Here is a 17,719-nt window from a genome sequence, read left to right as displayed (position 1 = left end):
TAATGAGCAGGGGTGACGGGTCAAGATATGTCAGAATGCATGGCTGCTGGTGCTGACAAGGCCAGAAAAAGAGAAATTATCGATGTTCTATAAAGAAATTTCAAAGACAGAAAACAGAGAGCGTTACCAAATTTGTACTGACAGTGACTTCATCTTTGATTTATTGTATCAATACATACAATACAATTACATTTTACAACTGTACTACTGGCACAGTAGTAAAATATCTGCTACATTTGTGTTTTGGCTGAGTGATCAACCTTACATGCTCTTTGCAGAAATCTGCTGATGTTCACTGGCCAAAGATGATAGATGATGTCATGACAGTGTGTAAGCTCAATGCTCCTGGCTTGTGTGTGTGTCCCAGGAAAAGGATAGGCCCATGTGACACTGGAATGCAAGAGTACATGACTATGAGGTCATGAGAATTATGGGGTGTTTGCACAGAGGGAAGGGGAAATGAGAATGGGAGATAAAGAAACAGGGCAAAATTTATGGAGAGAAAATAAATAAGCTCACACTCCGTTCATACCTACAGTAACAACAAACAACTCAGACTACAATAACTATAGTGGATATAGTGAGTTTAAGTACCCAGCCTGAAAGCAGGAAGCTGGGTGGGTTGGTTGGTTGGTGAGGGTGTGGTCAACCAACATACTCCAGCCAGGATAAAGAAAATGAACTTACAGTGAAGTGAATGTGATCTGGGCCACTAGTGTCAGACAATACAACCTATTGTGCTGCTGGGGCTATAGAGCCTCATCATCAGCATAATACCCTTTAGACCTCTTCCCTCAGACCGTAGCAAATCCCTATCCCACATCTGAACTATTTCTATGATTGTAGCAATGATCCAGCAATACAGCTACACACAGCAAGTTCACGGTGCTGCACAACTGCATTTCACATAGGAAACAGTCAAGAGTGTCCGGAAAGAAGGTCAGGGGCCAACTAAAACAAGCTGATTTGCCTGTCTAGACTTGAGTTGCAAAAAATACTAATTCTCATTATTTTCTCAATTGGACTATAAAACATTGGAAAACTATGAAAGAACATTTACCTTTAGTCATTTAGCAGACGCTTTTATCCAAAGTGACTTACAAGTGAGGTACAAGGCAAGCAAAAATCTAAGTCAAGGAGAAAACATCAAAGCAAAGTCCTATCAGAAAAGTGTTCACAGTTCACGAGATACAAGTGCAAGAGAGCAGAAAGGATTTTTTTTATTTATTTATTTTTTTTTAAGTGCATAGGAAGATGCGGAAGAGTTCAGTTTTCAGCAGTTTTTTGAATATTGGGAGAGAGTCAGCTGAGCGTGCAGCGTTTGGTAGCTCGTTCCACCATCGTGGGATCAATGCGCTAAACAGTTTTGCTTGGTGTCTTCTATGCGGTGCTGGGACCACCAGACGTCGTTCATTGGCAGACCGCACAGGGCGGGAAGGATTTTAGACTTGAATGAGTTGAGGTAAGCGGGAGCTATCGAGTTAACCACCCTGTAAGCAAGAGACAGAGCTTTGAACCTGATGCGAGCAGCTACAGGAAGCCAGTGTAGATATCTAAAAAGTGGTGTGACATGGGTCTTTTTTGGCTGATTAAAAATGAGGCGAGCTGCTGCATTTTGGATCATCTGCAAGGGTTTGATTGTGGATATCGGTAACCCCATCAACAGAGCGCTGCAGTAATCAAGACGAGATGTGACCAGCGCCTGTACAATGAGTTGGGTTGTATATTCCGTGATATAGGGTCTGATCTTCCTGATGTTGTACAGGGCAAATCTGCAAGCCCTAGAGACTGAGGAGATGTGGTCCTTAAAGCTCAGTTGGTCGTCGATGATGACCCCCAGATTTTTGGCCGAATTAGTGGGGACAATCACTGTAGATCCAATGTTGATGCTGATGTTGTGTTGCATCAAAAGGTCTGGCTGGGAGGACAAGGACTTTGGTCTTGGAGAGGTTGAGCTGAAGGTGTGTCTCACTCATCCAGGCTGAGATGTCTGAGAGACAGGCAGAAATCCGCAATGAGACAGTGGAGTCGTCCGGTGGAAAGGACAGGAAGAGCTGTGTGTCATCAGCGTAGCAGTGATAGGAAAGACCATGTGAGTGAATGATGGCACCTAGGGATGAAGTATAGATAGAAAAGAGGAGAGGACCAAGAACTGAGCCCTGTGGCACACCGGTAGAGAGGCTATGAGAGTTAGAAAGATGCCCCCACCAGGATACCTTGAAGGTTCGTCCCAATAAGTAAGAACAAAGCCAGTCTAGAGCTGATCCAGAGATGCCCAAGTCAGAGAGTGTGGACAAGAGGATCTGATGGTGTCAAAGGCTGATGATAGATCAAGTAGAATTAAGACAGATGATTGACCTGTGGCTTTTGCAGCTCGAAGATATTCCACAACAGTCAGGAGTGCCGTTTCTGTGGAGTGACCCCTCTTGAAGCCAGACTGGTTGACATCGAGGAGGTTGTTTTTGGAAAGGAAGTCTGAGAGTTGGTTGAAGACTGCTCGTTCCATAGTCTTGGCCAGAAAAGGAAGGAGGGAGACAGGTCTGTAGTTCTCCACTACAGAGGGATCAAGAGCAGGCTTCTTGAGCACTGGGGTAATCAAGGCCTGCTTGAAAGAGGTTGGAAAAGTCCCCGTTTTGAGAGATGTGTTGATGACTTGTGTAATAGCTGGCATTAGTGCAGGTGCAACTGCTTGAAGAAGAGTGGAAGGGATTGGATCCAGAGTGCAGGTGGTCAGATGATTAGAGGAGGGTGGATACGTCATCCTCAGTCAGAATTGCAAATGATGAGAGCAATGCAGTGTTGGAAGATGTTAGATGGATGTCATCATCTGGAGGAGAGAACTGTGAGCTGATGGCTGCCACCTTGTTGGTAAAAAAGTTGGCAAAGTTGTCAGCAGAGAGAGGTAGATGGGGGAGGTGAAGGTGGGTAGATGAGTGATTTGAAAGTGGAGAACAACTTTCTGGTGTCCGTGGTGTTGCTGAGCTTCTCCTGGTAGTAATTTATCTTTGCCCTGGTGACACTGTGAGAAAAAGGTCCAAGCAGATTCTGATACTCAGCAAGGGCAGATGGAGTCTTGGATTTGCGCCACTTCCTCTCAGCAATCCTGAGCGTGGTGCGTTGTTCACGGATCCCGTCAGTGAGCCACGGATTAGAAGGTGAGAGACGGGCGGGTCTCGAAGACATGGGACAGAGACAATCCCGACATGATGAAAGTGTATTGCAAGGCTGTCTGTGGCTGCATCTGCATCTCGGATGGAGAGGTCCTGTGTTGGGGGCAGAGTTGCGGAGACCAGCAAGGAGAATCGATCCGGGTTGAGAGACCTGAGGTTGCGCCGGAATGTTACAAGTGTGGGAGGAGATTGCGAAGGTCTAGGGATAAAGACTGAGTTAAATGAAGAAATGATCCGATACATGCAGAGGAGTGACCAAGATGTTGTCTGTGTTGCAGTTCCGGGTGAGGATGAGGTCGAGTTTGTTACCAGCTTTGTGGGTCGGAGGATTGGAGACCAGACTCAGGTCAAATGTGTTTAGAAGAGCAAACACATCAGCCGCCTGTGGTTTGTCCAGGTGAATGTTCAGGTCTCCTTTTTTGACGATGAGAGAAGTGCCATCTTCCGGGAAGTGGGACAGCAACATGTCCAGTTCATCGCAGAAGTTCCCCAGCTGGCCCGGTGGTCGATATATCACAATCACCTGGACTGAAATCGGTGCTGTGATCCTAATGGCATGATATTCCAGAGAAGACAGATTGCCGAGTAGTGCTGTCGAGGAAAACTTCCAGGTGTCATTGAAGTCCAGTCCCACCCCCCTGGCCTGATGAGCGAGGAGTGTGAGAGAATGAAAAATTGGCGGAGAGTGCAGCTGGGGTGGCCGTGTTCTGTGGCGTGATCCAAGTTTCTGTAAGTGCAAGCAGGTGAACAGCTGACTCTGTAGCAAAAGCTGGAATGAAGTCGGCCTTGTTCACTGCAGACTGGCAGTTCCACAGGGCAAGAGAAAAAGAGGCTGGTGACAAAGTGGTCTGGGTGAGAGTGCGCAGGTGAGAAACATGTCGTCCCCTAGTAGGGCGCCATGTCCTACGTCTGCGGAGGAGAACAGGGATCTGCTGAAAACAAATATTATAACAAAGAAAAGGCTTTCCGGAGTAGAAAAGGTTAATGTGAAGCACAGTAGAGAAATAGAAGTAGAAGAAGTTTGAAATAAACTACCTAGTGTCCTCGCTCGGTGGACTCACGCAGGTAGACTCGCTTGTCTTTACACTGTCGGACTCGCGCAGGTAGACTCGCTTGTCCTTACACCGTCGGCCTTCACACAAGGAGGGCTGAACAAGGGCTGACGCTCCAGCCCAACAGGTGCCTTAAATATGGTCTTAATTGGCTACAGCCGAAACCGCCCCCTCGTTGAAACCAACCTACCTCTTGTCCCTTTGTTAGGTCAAAGGTGTGAACGCTCGGTGATTACTAAGCTGAAACTACCACCAACAACAGACCAAATATCCACTTCAAAAGTAATGGCTGTTATTGGCACAGAAACATTTTGGCAACCTCAAAAACATCTTTCTTTGGAACATAAGTCTATAAACCCTAATATTGAATTGACTGTAACACACAACAAAGGAAAGTGGCAGAAGCTAGAACAGTCAAGTACTTTTCAAGCAATTTGTGCTTGAATATGGACTTGCTGACTATGACTGTTGGAGTTCTACAGGGAAATCAATAAATTCCAATGTCCTCTAGAACACCTTAACTTCAGCAATGTTTTAGTTTTAATGTTTGATTGGTTGGTTGGCGGGGATAAATAACCCTGAACTTGACACAAACCAAATAATCATATCAACACTGAGTTTTCCCTTGACTAGTACAAAGTTGCCTTACACTGGAAAATGGCCATAAACTTGCTGAATGACTGGGACACAGACCAGCTACTATAATCTTGACACCATATGGAGACAGTGAACATGGCGATCAGAGGACAGTAGAATTCACTTTGCCCAACAAACAGATCTGGCAATGAGCTATATTGTCATATCAGTGTAAAACATTTAAACTGATTTTAAAAGACACAGTCATGCTACCTTTTCAGATTAGTAGATAAAAATGAGAATGAATGTTTGGACTATATTCTACCACAAAGTGGTTTAAATTGCTCACAGCAGGGTGGTTTTCTCATGTAAAAGTCTAAAATGCCTGATATTGCCACAGTTGCATTAAAAATTGTGATGCATGTTGCTATGTTTTTATGTTTTAATTTGTAAAGTTATGCAGAATTCCTGGGTAATGGATTGAAGAAATCGTTGGGATCAAAACACTGCAAATTCCTCGAGGGACTGAAAAGTAGTCAGTAGAACAAATATGTTATGATCATGTGTTATTAAATTAAAATGAAACATTATTCATGTGAGAAATTGTCTCACACAATGACAGTACACAGTCCTGTTAGATGATCCAGACTTTTTTTTTTTTTTTTTTTAAACTGGGATGCCTGACAGAGAAATGAATGAATATTAGTTCTCTCTCCAAGTCGGTAGTTGCTAAACTGTTCCTTGATGCTTTATTGTGGATTCTGTCTGCTCACATGGCCACAGGGAACCACTGAGAAAATCCTACTATGTACGCATAGTTGTGTCCTTATGTCATAGTGAGGTTTATGGGATGTAGTCCTATGCGTTTCCTAGAGTATCTGACTCTGAATGTCTGTTTCAGTTGTACTTAGTACATGTGGCTTTGCAAACACGAATATCTGTGCTCATGTACAACTTGTGAAACACCTCAACCTCTTGGTCAACTGGCCTTTTCCACTGAACATGTACTGAGCAAAGTCACTGCAAATTCCTCCACATAATGTGGTGAAATGGCTCTATATCCTCCCTCTGTTCTATTTTTGACTCTCCGCTAACTTTTTGAGGAAGACTGACGCATTTAGGGTTAGATTCAACCGGAGCTGTTTAACATCATCTTCCTATGGGGCCAAACACTTTGGGCACCATGTGAAGGGTGTAAAACTTCACCAGCTCCTCCTGATCTACAAAAATAGATGCTTAAATGGTAAAACCTTTTTTTACACAAAAAAAGGTCAATTGTTAGATTTATATGACTGGACACGAAAATACACTTGTTTATCTATAGTCTCTACAAAAACCTTTTATTTGGTGCCTTAGGACATCAAGGCACCAAAGCTAGAATTAGACTTAGTTAAAGTGGCAAACTCGTCCTGCACAAAGCTTTTAAAAGTGGTCAGATAAAATGCTACTCAGTTAAAAACACACACCGATAGGGTTTCATGACCTTCTGACACTAATTTTTAATTAGTGTCAGAAGGAGCATTTAAATTTACTCATTTGGTAGATTCTTTTATCCAAAGTGACTTACAATTGAGATACAACAAAGAAAATTTAAGTCAAGGAAAAGACATTAAAGCAAAGTGCTTTGAGAAGACATGTTTCAATTTCATTAGATGCAAGTGGAAGATACAACCGAGTCTTAAGATTCAAGTGCATAGAAAGTTTCCGAAAAGCTCTGTTTTCAGCAGATAACAGAGGGAGTAAGGCTGCTGAGTGAATTCAGTATCACATCTCTACCATCATGGGACGACTGAGCTGAAATGTTCTGCTTGGCATCTTTTGTGTGGTGATGGGACCACCGGGCAATGTCAGAGCTTTGAAACTGATGCGGTCAGCTACTGAAAGTCACTGTAGAGATCTAAAGAGTGGTGTGACACGTGTCCTTTTTGGCTGATCAAAAATAAAGCATGCTGCAGCATTTTGGATTATCTAGAGGTGTATGATTGTGCATGTTGGTAGCCCCATTAAGGCATTGCAGTTACTGAGACAAGATATGACCAGCACCTGCACAATAAGTTGGGTTGCAGATTCAGACTTTAGTCACAAAATAGCACAAAGTCAACAGCTAAAGAAACAGTGGAAAGTTCATGGAGTATGAAAAAGACAAATTATGCTACAAGACAACCTCAGAGGGTGACATCTGACATGTGCCTGTATAAAAACTGAAATTCATATCAGTCAATAAACAACATAAATTAGTCATTCTTAATACAATAGAGGAAAAAGCCAAACATGGGTGAAATGGTTAATGGAAGTGGACAAAACACCACCATTTTATGTTTTCAGAAACTTCATCCACAGACATAAAAAGAGAAAAAAAGTGGTGGTAAAGGTGACTTTTTCCATTGTCCCATATTGTACCTCTTCTGTATTTTCACATGCACCTGTTCCTCACTCAGCTACTTCACAGTATATTAACACTAACTTGTCTCCTGTTTCACTACCTGCCTGCAATTCCCTCTCACCCTAATGACATCAGCTCATAAAGTGCAACTGGAAAGATATAATTGCATAACAAACAGATAAAGCATAGCCACCTGTGTGACAACACCACATTTTCTGAAATGAATACAATGTCATGTGCCAACTTATACATAACACTGGCTTTCAAGTCCTGCTTGGACTTGAAATGTTTACAAACCGTACTGGACCTATAGCTAAGTTAAGTTCAGTGCTATGAGTTTCATACATTTACATTTAGTTATTTAACAGAAGCTTTAATCCAAAGCGATTTACAAGATTTAAATTACAAGGCAAGCAAAAATCTAAGTCAATGAGAAAACATCGAAGCAAAGTCCTATCAGAAAAAGTGTTTACATTTCACGAGATGAAATAGCATATATTTATATAAATAGATTTAAGTGCATAGGAAGTGCAGAAGAGCTGTGTTTTCAGCAGTTTATAAAGCTTGTGCAGCACACAACTACTCTGTCTAAAATGCAAAGTAAGCAGTAGGCTTCCTGCTTGTTAATGCTTTCATGAACAGGAGATGCCATGTGGGAGTGTGAGTACACACACACACACACACACACACACACACACACACAGACAGTGTTCCTTATAACAAATGTAACTATTGAGTCTGCCTGTTTTCCACTCACACACACCATTGTGAAAGCACAAAGCTACAGGAGGAGCATTACAACAAATACAACACATTAAGCCAAGCTCCCAGTGTGAATGCAGACCTCTGCTCCAACCCTCTTCAAAACCAGAAATTGACCCAACATACATTATTAACAAGAGATAAACTATCAATTTACTATCAAAACTATATTTCCATACACACCTGAGTTTCAGTTTCTCAGTTAGTGGTTCTATGTGGTTTACAATTTGGGGCCAAGGACGAAGGAGGGTTTATGTGTATTATGATTTTGGCATTTTGCCTGTAAAATAATAATAATAATAATAATAATAATAATAATAATAATAATAATAATACATCTCCAGCCTATAACAATATTTCTACGCTTACAACTGAAATCTTGTGCTGATTGACTGCTTCGAGTACATGAGCATAGACAAATTGAGAACTACCTTATGATATAAAGAACTAGCTAAAGAACTACCCGAGACCCAGTGAAGGGCAAAAGGTTACAAGAGAACACGATTTCTATCAGACCATGCAAACAGGTTGCAGGACATCCACCCCCACCCCAACTTACTTGTATGGAGTCGTTCGCCATCGTTGTCTCTACTGCTGTTTTCAGTCTGTTACAGCTTTTCCCCCACGTCAACGTATCTCCGAGGTAATTAAATAAAAATGATAACTGGAAGAGGACTGGCTACTGCTCTCGAGTGTTAGCTCAACTTTATTCAAACACTCTATACTGACACAAAGGCAAACGGAGTAATCCGCATTGTTGCTTTGCCCAGCCGCGCCTGAATTGATCCTCCCCGCGGGTTTCAGCACGTCAGAACCGCGTTAGTCCCTCACTTTAGGGGAATAAAAATGTGGTTGCGTCTTACACAAGAGTCATTCGCCTAACAGCACCCTAAGAAAACTGATGGGCGCAGGGTCATTGTTCGGCTTATTGTCCGAGTGTTTGGCGTCAACGGCTAGCAGCGGACGCGTCAGTCAACCAGCAGCCACCGCTCCTCCTCCGTCATGCCCTGCCGAACCCGAGCGGGGACAAAGTCACATCCACAGAATCATGCATAACATGAAAGAAAGCCCCTTCTCCTAGCTCTTCTTATCCCGGTAACATCCGCAAAACATGAACACGCCTCAGTCTCCGGTGTGTAATGTTATAAGATACACAGACACACATCAAAAGCCGCCTGTCAGCCGCTATCACAGTAAAAACAAAGGACAATGAATCCTATATCACGATCAGTATCACTAAAAACGCACAAATTGATAATTGTCTTTGTTCGTTGCGGTACAGGGGACGAGTGAAGACAACTGATCACTAAAACAGCGGCTGAGTGACGGAGACGAGAGCGTGCACACACAACCACTTAACACGGAGACCGTGCTGCGCGTTCACGGCGTTTCAGTGACGCGGCCCGCCAGGCGTTTATTGGTTCAACCTGAACGGCTGGGCCACGCCCGGATATGTCATGTGACCTACAGCAGATTTTATTTTAATTTTTCTTACTTTTTGTCTGCTGCTAATGAGCCAACTGTTGATATATGTCACAACTATGCAATGGATGGAGGACAGCTGTGGACGAAGTACTCAACAACTGCAAAATACAACACTAACAAAAATGCATTTTATTTAAAGCACATTTCTACTTAAGTAAAAGTAATGAAGTACAACAATTAAGTAATTTTACTGTACTACGTTACTTTCCACCACTGATGGAGAAATGTCAAAAGTACTCAACCATACAAGTAACTGTAAAGTTTAAAATACTAATGAACCGTATACATTACACTAACAATCGTATTTCACTATTTTTACATGGTCATTAAAATGTGAGCCCACTTGAATAATCAAAATATAGCAATCACTATGCCTGTAGAGGCCGTCAACAAATCAAATTCATAGGAAACAAGTTAAAGGGCCACTGAGGCACATCGGGGATGATCATGTACACTGGCAAAGTATACTTTCATTGTCCATTGTGAGATTTTGCCTTTCATAATTCTGTGCTTGTGTGTGTTTCCTCTGGGTGCTCTGGTTTCCCCCCCACAGTCCAAATAAATGCATGTTAGGTTAATTGGTGACTATTAATTGACCGTACATGTGAATGTGAATGGTTGTCTGTGTGTATGAATTGACCCTGAGATAGACTGGCAACCTTTCCAGGGTGTACAGAAAATAGATGGATAGATAATGTTTATCCATCCAATAATGCAAATACACAAAAGAACAAACTGTGGCCCTTGTATGTCTGTGTTGCACTGGTAAAAAAATAGACTAAACAAAAATTAACCCGACTCAGTTATTACAAAAAAAACCCAATAGTCCAACGATAAAATAAAACAAAGCAAACTAAGCAAATAAAAATACAAAAAAAAATCTAGTTTAAATTAAGCAAATATCTCAAGTTATTAAACACCCAGGACACATAATTTTAATTTAAAAAATGAACAGTTCCCATGGTGCAAAATGGCATGTATTGCTTATTACTACTATATGTTGAATTATATTTACTGGTGCATCAACATTTTGATAATTTAGCTGGAGTTGGAGTTGGAGCTACATCTACAGCAATCTATTTTATCTTGTAATGACATATTGTATATAGTGACGGTTAAGTGATACTAGAAAACACTGTTTTAATCTGATAGCAAATATTACCAGAGCCAGGATTACTGATATCAGTAGCAATAGCAAATATTAACAATAAGACAGTATTAACAGTGTTTGACATGATCTGAATTACCTAATTTAAAGAGGTGGTTCATGCACACAACAGCAGCACCGGTGCAAATATTGCAGCAATGTTAAACTTTAAACTGAACCAAAACAGCCGAGCTACATGAAGGGAAGGTTTTCCTGCTGTTAGCTAGTCTTTCAGGGGTCTTGGTGCTGCAGGCATTGAGTCTTTAAAGTCTGGTTACTAGTCTTCTTCAGGCTGTATTCAGAAAGATAAATCTTAATTTATTCAAGTCTTACAACAATTAAGTCCAAAGTTCTTTTCTAGTCCTCAATTTTGTGGCATAATGCTTCATATTCACAGACTACTTCTATAACAAGTTATGTGAATATAAACATTTAAAACAGGTATCACAGGATTGGACCTGTGGAACAAAGAGAATACCCCACTGAGAAAACATTTTGGGTTCATAGCAAAGCAAAGTAAACAACAGAAATTGTGTGCTGCAGTTGATCTTATTCAACAGGAACCATAATAATAAGTTACAAAGTGTGTGTGTGTGTGGGGGGGGGGGGGGGGGGGGGGGGGATTGAAAAGTAAAACAAGAAGCACAGAAAAAACTCGTAATAGGTTTAGGGGATGCTAGTGTGGTGAGAGTAGGTGTCTTTTGTAAATCTGATAGAGAAGTTGAACTGGACCACATTTGCATAACTGATTTGCAAAATGAAAATCTGCCAGCAGAAATATAAGATGAAGTACAGAGTACTCCCAATGCTTCAGGATAGCTACATCATAATGTGTATATACTAATTCATTTAAAGTCATGACCGAGTGTGAGACAACTATCTATAAAAAAAACTTGTACATTAGAAACTTGTGAACATTTGCTAATCCAATATCTGATTGTCAGGTTTTGAGAGGGTACTAGTGAATTATGATAGGGTGACCAGATGTCCTTAATAAATTTAAAAGAAATTTAAAAAATAAAGTTTGGATTAAATGTAAGTTTCAATTAAAAAAACAGAGAGGAAGCATGCGAGTGTAATAGACTTGTATTTTTTCAATCATAATCATCAAAACGGGGAAAAAAGACAAAAAGACAAACGAACTGTAACATAAATCTGTCTTTATACATTTGAAAAGTATGTATCAAAGTTTTATGGAAGTGATGACGTCAAAATAAAAGCCCAAAAACGGAAATAAAGCTGGAAACCATAACACTGAAATTTGCTTCCATACATATATGCTGGTTTTAATGTTAAAGTTTACTAGCTAACACGTTCAGTTTTAACCTCCTATCAAAAATAAAAAGGAAAAAAAAGAAGCAATACTGTTTAAAGTATTGACTTATTATTGTTTTGTACTATGGACATTAATAAAAGCAAAAAAAACCAAACAAACAAAACAAAAAACAACCCAAACAACTTTTATGTCTTAATGCTTTTTGGACACGGTCATGTCTTTGACCTTTCACACCCTGGAGCGTTAACCAAAAGCTGTTGATGATGATAAAGGTACTAGCTGAACTGCTAGCTAGTGAACTTCAGCCAAAGTTAGTTAAGTTGTTTTTGTAACATATATTACAAGCTAACAGACTGCATCGTAATAGACATTCCATTATCTTGCTGAGTAATGGGGACACCAGCCTAATTAGCCGACTTTTAGTAATCAGCTAGTAACGGTTAAATAGCAGGACGTTAGCCATTTGGCTAACGGGTGACAGGTGAAAGTGTATAACAGCCCCAAACTAATAAGTTAGCATTTTATTTCCAACAGGTGTCTAAAAATATCGACCCATCTACAACTGAGAACATGACAGATGTTAATGTTGACTTCCAGCACGAAAAGTCAGCATCAGGACAAAATGCGCCTGGGGACCGACTGCAGGAGGACGTGGGTGTGGGTAAGGAGCGGAGAGAGGAGATAATGTAGCGTTATATTAACCTATGTTCCATCTATAAGCTACATTAATGTTTTCATTTACCAAGCTTTATGAAACTCAAATCTCCCTACCTTCACTTTTCATATGTCTGAATAGAACAAACATCCATGCACTCTCCGTCGAGAAACAGCTTGTTCAAATAACATAGGACGTTAATATAAAGTCATAGAACCTTATTTACACTATTAAAGACAACATCTGCTGTAAAGAAACGTGACATTGTTATGGTGGATCTCAGAGATGGACGATGTTGCTCTGGCGCCAACCGGTGCTGATCATGGGGGTTACACCTGTCTGGATATCAAAGGGATGGAGATGAGCCTTCAGTCCATGCAGCTGCAGCTCCAGTTCTTTATGCACAAAGCAGACGACTTACACAGCTGCCTTGTGAATGGGTAGGGGCCTATAGCATGTCGCAATGCACTGATTCTGTGTGGGTTTTTGTTCAGTGGTATGAGGTTTTTCTGTGTGGTCTGGCAGGCAGGGTCACGTAGAGAGAGACGCTCTCGCCGCTGCAGTGGTAAGCTTCTTGTACACCTGTCAGCCTTACTTTAACCACCTGGAATCCACAGTTAGGAGCACCAGGCCCCAGCACACCTCTCTGGCCTTAAACATTTACACACAGGTAAAGTTTCTCAGTATCTCAGTATTTATGAATACTGATAGTTCTGGTTTTATTTGGTCAGGTATTAGAACAGACATTTTTACTATTGAAAAATATAGTGCTGCTGAAATCTGTTGAAAGTGAGGCCTGCTAATAAAGTTATATTTATTGACACTTAATGCACTGTGCACCACAAACAGTTCCAATTCTTTCTTCTTTTCCATTTGGCTGTTCCCTTTTAGGGTTCAACAAAGTGAAACAAATTGTCTTCCTCCATCTAACCCTGTCCTCTGCATCCTCCTCTCACACCAACTAACCTCATGTCCTCTCTCACTACATCCATAAATCTCTTTGGTCTTCCTCTAAACCTCCTGCCTCGCAGCTCCAACCTCAGCATCCTTCTACAGATGAAGCCATATTGCTGCTCACAAATGTTCACTTCTCCCATTAGCTTAGCTTCCACTACTCTTTACCACAACTTCATTGTTTGGCTCATCAACTTTATTCCTCTGTAGTTGCCACAGCTCTGCTCATCTCCCTTGTTCTTAAAAATGGGCACCAGTACACTTCTCCTCCAGTCCTCAGGCATCCTCTCACTCTCCAAGATCTTGTTAAACAACTAGTCAGAAACTCTACTGCCACCTCTCCTAGACACTTTCATACCTCCACAGGTATGTCATCAGGACCAACCGCCTTTCCACTCTTCATCCTCTACAACACCCTCCTCACTTCACTCTTCACTTCCTGCTCCACACCAGTCACCTCTTCCACTCTTTGTTCCCTTTCATTTTCCTCATTCTTCAACTCTTGAAAGTTCTCCTTCCATCTTCCCATCACACTCCTGGCACCTGTCAATACATTTCCATCCTTATCTTTAATCAAACTAACCTGCTGCACATCCTTCCATCTCTGTCTCTGCCTCACCAATAAATATCCCTCTTCCTCCTTACCATTCAACCTAGCATACAAGTCCTCATATGCTCTTTGTTTGGCCTTTGCCACTTCTACCTTCACCTTATGCTGCATCTCCCTGTACTCCTGTCTACTCTTTAGTCCTCTCAATGTCCCACTTCTTCGTAGCTGACCTCTTTCTCTGTATACACTCCTGAACTTCCTCGTTCCACCACCAAGTCTCCTTGTCCACTTTCCTCTTTCCTGATGACACACCCCTCCTACCTGTCTCCCTGATCACTTTAGCTGTAGTGGTGCAGTCATCTGGAAGCACTTCCTGACCACCCGGAGTCTGTCTCAGCTCCTCCCTGAAAACTACACAACATTCTTCCTTTTTCAACTTCCTCCACTTCGTCCTCTGCTCTGCCTTTTTAATTGTGGTACCATAATTAGATATCTAAATGCATAGGCAAATTTACATCAAAATCTGCTTATATATACACCACAATTTCAAGTTCAAGTTTGAACTGTTTAAACTTAGTTATTCCTGATGTATCTAGCATATTCTTGTTTTATTACAATACATTAAATAGCCAGTAGTTCAACAGTACTATATTTACATTTTTAAATGTGTTAATATAGTTAGTTACCAAATTTTATTTAGTTTTATAGTTAACAATATGTGCCCATGTGCCCTGTATGACTTCTCTCAAAATGCAATAAAAGGCATTAAAGGAAAGGAAACACTGCAAGCATTTTACTTGACAGTAGTTCTGTATACTGGCATATACACTGTAATACTGTATTTTAATATTTTGCACTGTACTGGTGAATTTGGGCGTCTGATATGGTCAGCTGTTTCAGTTTTTTTTGATCTGTTCCTAATCCAGTTGCTGGAACAAACCTTTTTCTATGTGAAAAACATCTGTCGCGGAGTGAGTAGGCCATTTGTGTTCACTCTATAAAAATGTTATGGTTTAACTCACAACTGGTGTGTGTTTGTGTACAGCTGTTGGACATCTATCAGCAGCTATGTGACAAGTTGGAGCAGCTTGTGTTATCTTGCGCTAGCTACAATCTCCTATGTTTAGAGGAGACTGAGCCCAACAGGTACAAAGACATTGAGGTGTACAAACACACAAAGAAACAACACAAATATGTACTGAGAAATTTTTAGTATATACTTTTACTTTTTATGTTCTTATGCTTTTCAAATTTTGTTTCAGTAGCACAGGTACAGCAGAACAGAAAGTTACATTGAGGTAGTCAGTTATATTATATATAAACAGTTAAGCATTAATTCATATAAGCAATACCATAAGCAACACATTTTAAGTGTCACTTAATAATCTTCCCTAACAGTATCAAATTATTGGGCTTTTCTTGAACGATCTACTCCGGTAACTCAGTATTACACACTCCCCCAATACACATACTCTCCTATTTGCATTCCCAGCGTATCTCACTTCTGTGTCGGCCAGTGTCAGCTTGGCCAACTAAAATTGACCACGTTCCTCTACTGTAAGCCCACGCCATACCTTTCCCAAGTTGACACGAGGCTATACAAACGCATGCGCTGGAATGTGGAAAAACTCCAAGTTGGGCAGAAGACAGATAAAGACCAGGGTGGGGAGAGCAAGGAGAGGGAGGCAAAAACAGAGTAGTGAGTCTTAAACTGTTTTCCACCTTACACCAGTACTATGAGTCCAAAAGTTGAGTAGTGTTTTTTGAAAATCCTGCAAATATTACCTTTTTTCTTAAAATCTGTCCTGTTTTTATTTTTTTATGTCCTTTGAAGCTACTTCCTGTGCTACGAAGACATTCCCAATACACATGCAGAGACTGACTGGGGCAGACCAGGTTTCTCTGATGGTAACGTGGTGAGGATGTGGTCTATTGGTCAGTGGGTGCAGGTGGACCCTGACCCCATTACAGAGACTATTGATGACTGGTATACAGACTTTACTTTTTTTTTTTTTTTTTGCAGATGCTTTTACTTAATTTTTAGCTTAGAATCATATTACAAGTAGATAATTGTTAAAATGAGGAAAAGCATTCATCACATTAAATAATTTATTTCTTTTGCATGTTATAAATGTAAATCACTCCATTGTCCTAAACATTAACGTGTGTCTGATAGCAACAGTATTCTATGGTTGTCTGACATGTAGGCTTCAATGTTTTCTTGTCTATTTCAGGATCTTGTGTGACGTTCCTCAGGCCAACTATAACAAGCTGTTGTTTCTGGGGATTGAGGAGCCATCTTGCTGCATTGCTACAGATTACATGCAGCAGCTGCTGTTGTTATGGAAGTCAGCAGACTCATGGTAGACTCCTGTACGAGAAGCGTCTGTGTTATTACAGGATATACACTTACTGACCAGTCACTCACTGGCCACTTCATTAGGTACAATCTATGCAATCCAGTATAGTAGCTCTGCCATAAATTTTACTTTTACAAGGTGAAACTTTCTCAGTTTTTAAGTTAGAATTATCGCCTGTCTGACAGTTCCATAACGTGTTAATTTTTGGAGGTCCTAGCAGGTGCTGGAGTCATACTGGTGTGCATTATATGAACAGTTGGGGGTCAATTTTTGTACAGTTGTACCTAATAAAGTAGCCAGCAAGTTTAAGTCTCTGGGATTCGCCATTATTGATGGGTGACAGCATATGGTAATAGGCTGGACTAGTTTGTATGAAACATTGAACTAGAGATAATTCTTCATGTTCATTATTATGCATATAACAATTGGGAGGTTGTGTGTTGGTTTTTAGACTAACTGTTTCAGGTTATGTTAAAAGTTTGGTACTGAACATCTTTATCTGTTTTTGTCTCACATTCAAGTGTGTTGATGTTGAATGTTTTATAAAGTTTATAATTTTTATAAGAACATTACGTTTGGTTTTAATTTGTTGCAAAGAAGTAGAGAAGCATTCTTTAAAAAAAAAAAAAACTACTTTATTTACATTAAACATTGCATTAAAACACAATTACAAATTTATGTCTCAAAGTCAAAGACAATAAGGAACATTTTGAAAAGCTGCCGTAATGTGGGTCCCACAAGTGAGAATGCCCAATTTACTTTAACAGGTTCAAGTAATTTAAATTACACATATGCCTCACTTCATTTTAATAAATTAATATTGCAAATGAGACTAAACTTGTAGCCTCAGTAACAAATTAAGATTTCAGCCTGCTGTGTTCAATTTAACCTTTAGCTCATCAGGTCAGTTTGGGACAGAAAGGCATTTTACTTACTTTCAATAAAAAGCTATATAGATAGATATATATATATATCTCTCTATCTCTCTCTCTCTATCTCTCTCTCTATCTCTCTCTCTATCTCTCTCTCTATCTCTCTCTCTATCTCTCTCTCTATCTCTCTCTCTATCTCTCTCTCTATCTCTCTCTCTATCTCTCTCTCTATCTCTCTCTCTATCTCTCTCTCTCTCTCTCTCTCTCTCTCTCTCTCTCTCTCTCTCTCTCTATCTCTCTCTCTCTATCTCTCTCTCTCTATCTCTCTATCTCTCTCTCTCTCTATCTCTCTCTCTATCTATCTCTCTCTCTATCTATCTCTCTCTATCTATCTCTCTCTATCTATCTCTCTCTATCTATCTCTCTCTATCTATCTCTCTCTATCTATCTCTCTCTATCTATCTCTCTCTATCTCTC

General features: G+C 40.5%; 2 protein-coding genes across 2 annotated transcripts in view; one reads left to right on the top strand and one right to left on the bottom strand.

Moving 5' to 3' along the window:
* pkn1a (protein kinase N1a) overlaps positions 1-9,292 on the bottom strand; it is a 46,873-nt gene extending 37,581 nt beyond the window's left edge. The window contains exon 1 of the mRNA XM_067497507.1: positions 8,503-9,292. Within this exon, the coding sequence (XP_067353608.1) occupies positions 8,503-8,523 (21 nt within the window). The 5' untranslated portion in view covers positions 8,524-9,292. The remainder of the gene's footprint in view (positions 1-8,502) is intronic.
* A 3,538-nt stretch (positions 9,293-12,830) lies between these two features.
* On the top strand, positions 12,831-17,153 carry c3h19orf67 (chromosome 3 C19orf67 homolog). Its single transcript, XM_067499701.1, has 6 exons — positions 12,831-12,946; positions 13,032-13,176; positions 15,056-15,156; positions 15,503-15,709; positions 15,845-15,997; positions 16,245-17,153. The coding sequence occupies exons 1-6, from the start codon at positions 12,861-12,863 to the stop codon at positions 16,375-16,377; spliced, it is 825 nt and encodes a 274-aa protein (XP_067355802.1). The 5' UTR covers positions 12,831-12,860; the 3' UTR covers positions 16,378-17,153.
* The last annotated feature ends 566 nt before the right edge of the window (positions 17,154-17,719 follow it).

Source organism: Channa argus, chromosome 3 (genome assembly GCF_033026475.1).
Source record: "Channa argus isolate prfri chromosome 3, Channa argus male v1.0, whole genome shotgun sequence".
NCBI lineage: Eukaryota > Metazoa > Chordata > Actinopteri > Anabantiformes > Channidae > Channa > Channa argus.
The sequence above is the reverse complement of the archived record's forward strand: the minus strand, read 5'-3'. Positions and strand labels throughout refer to the sequence as shown.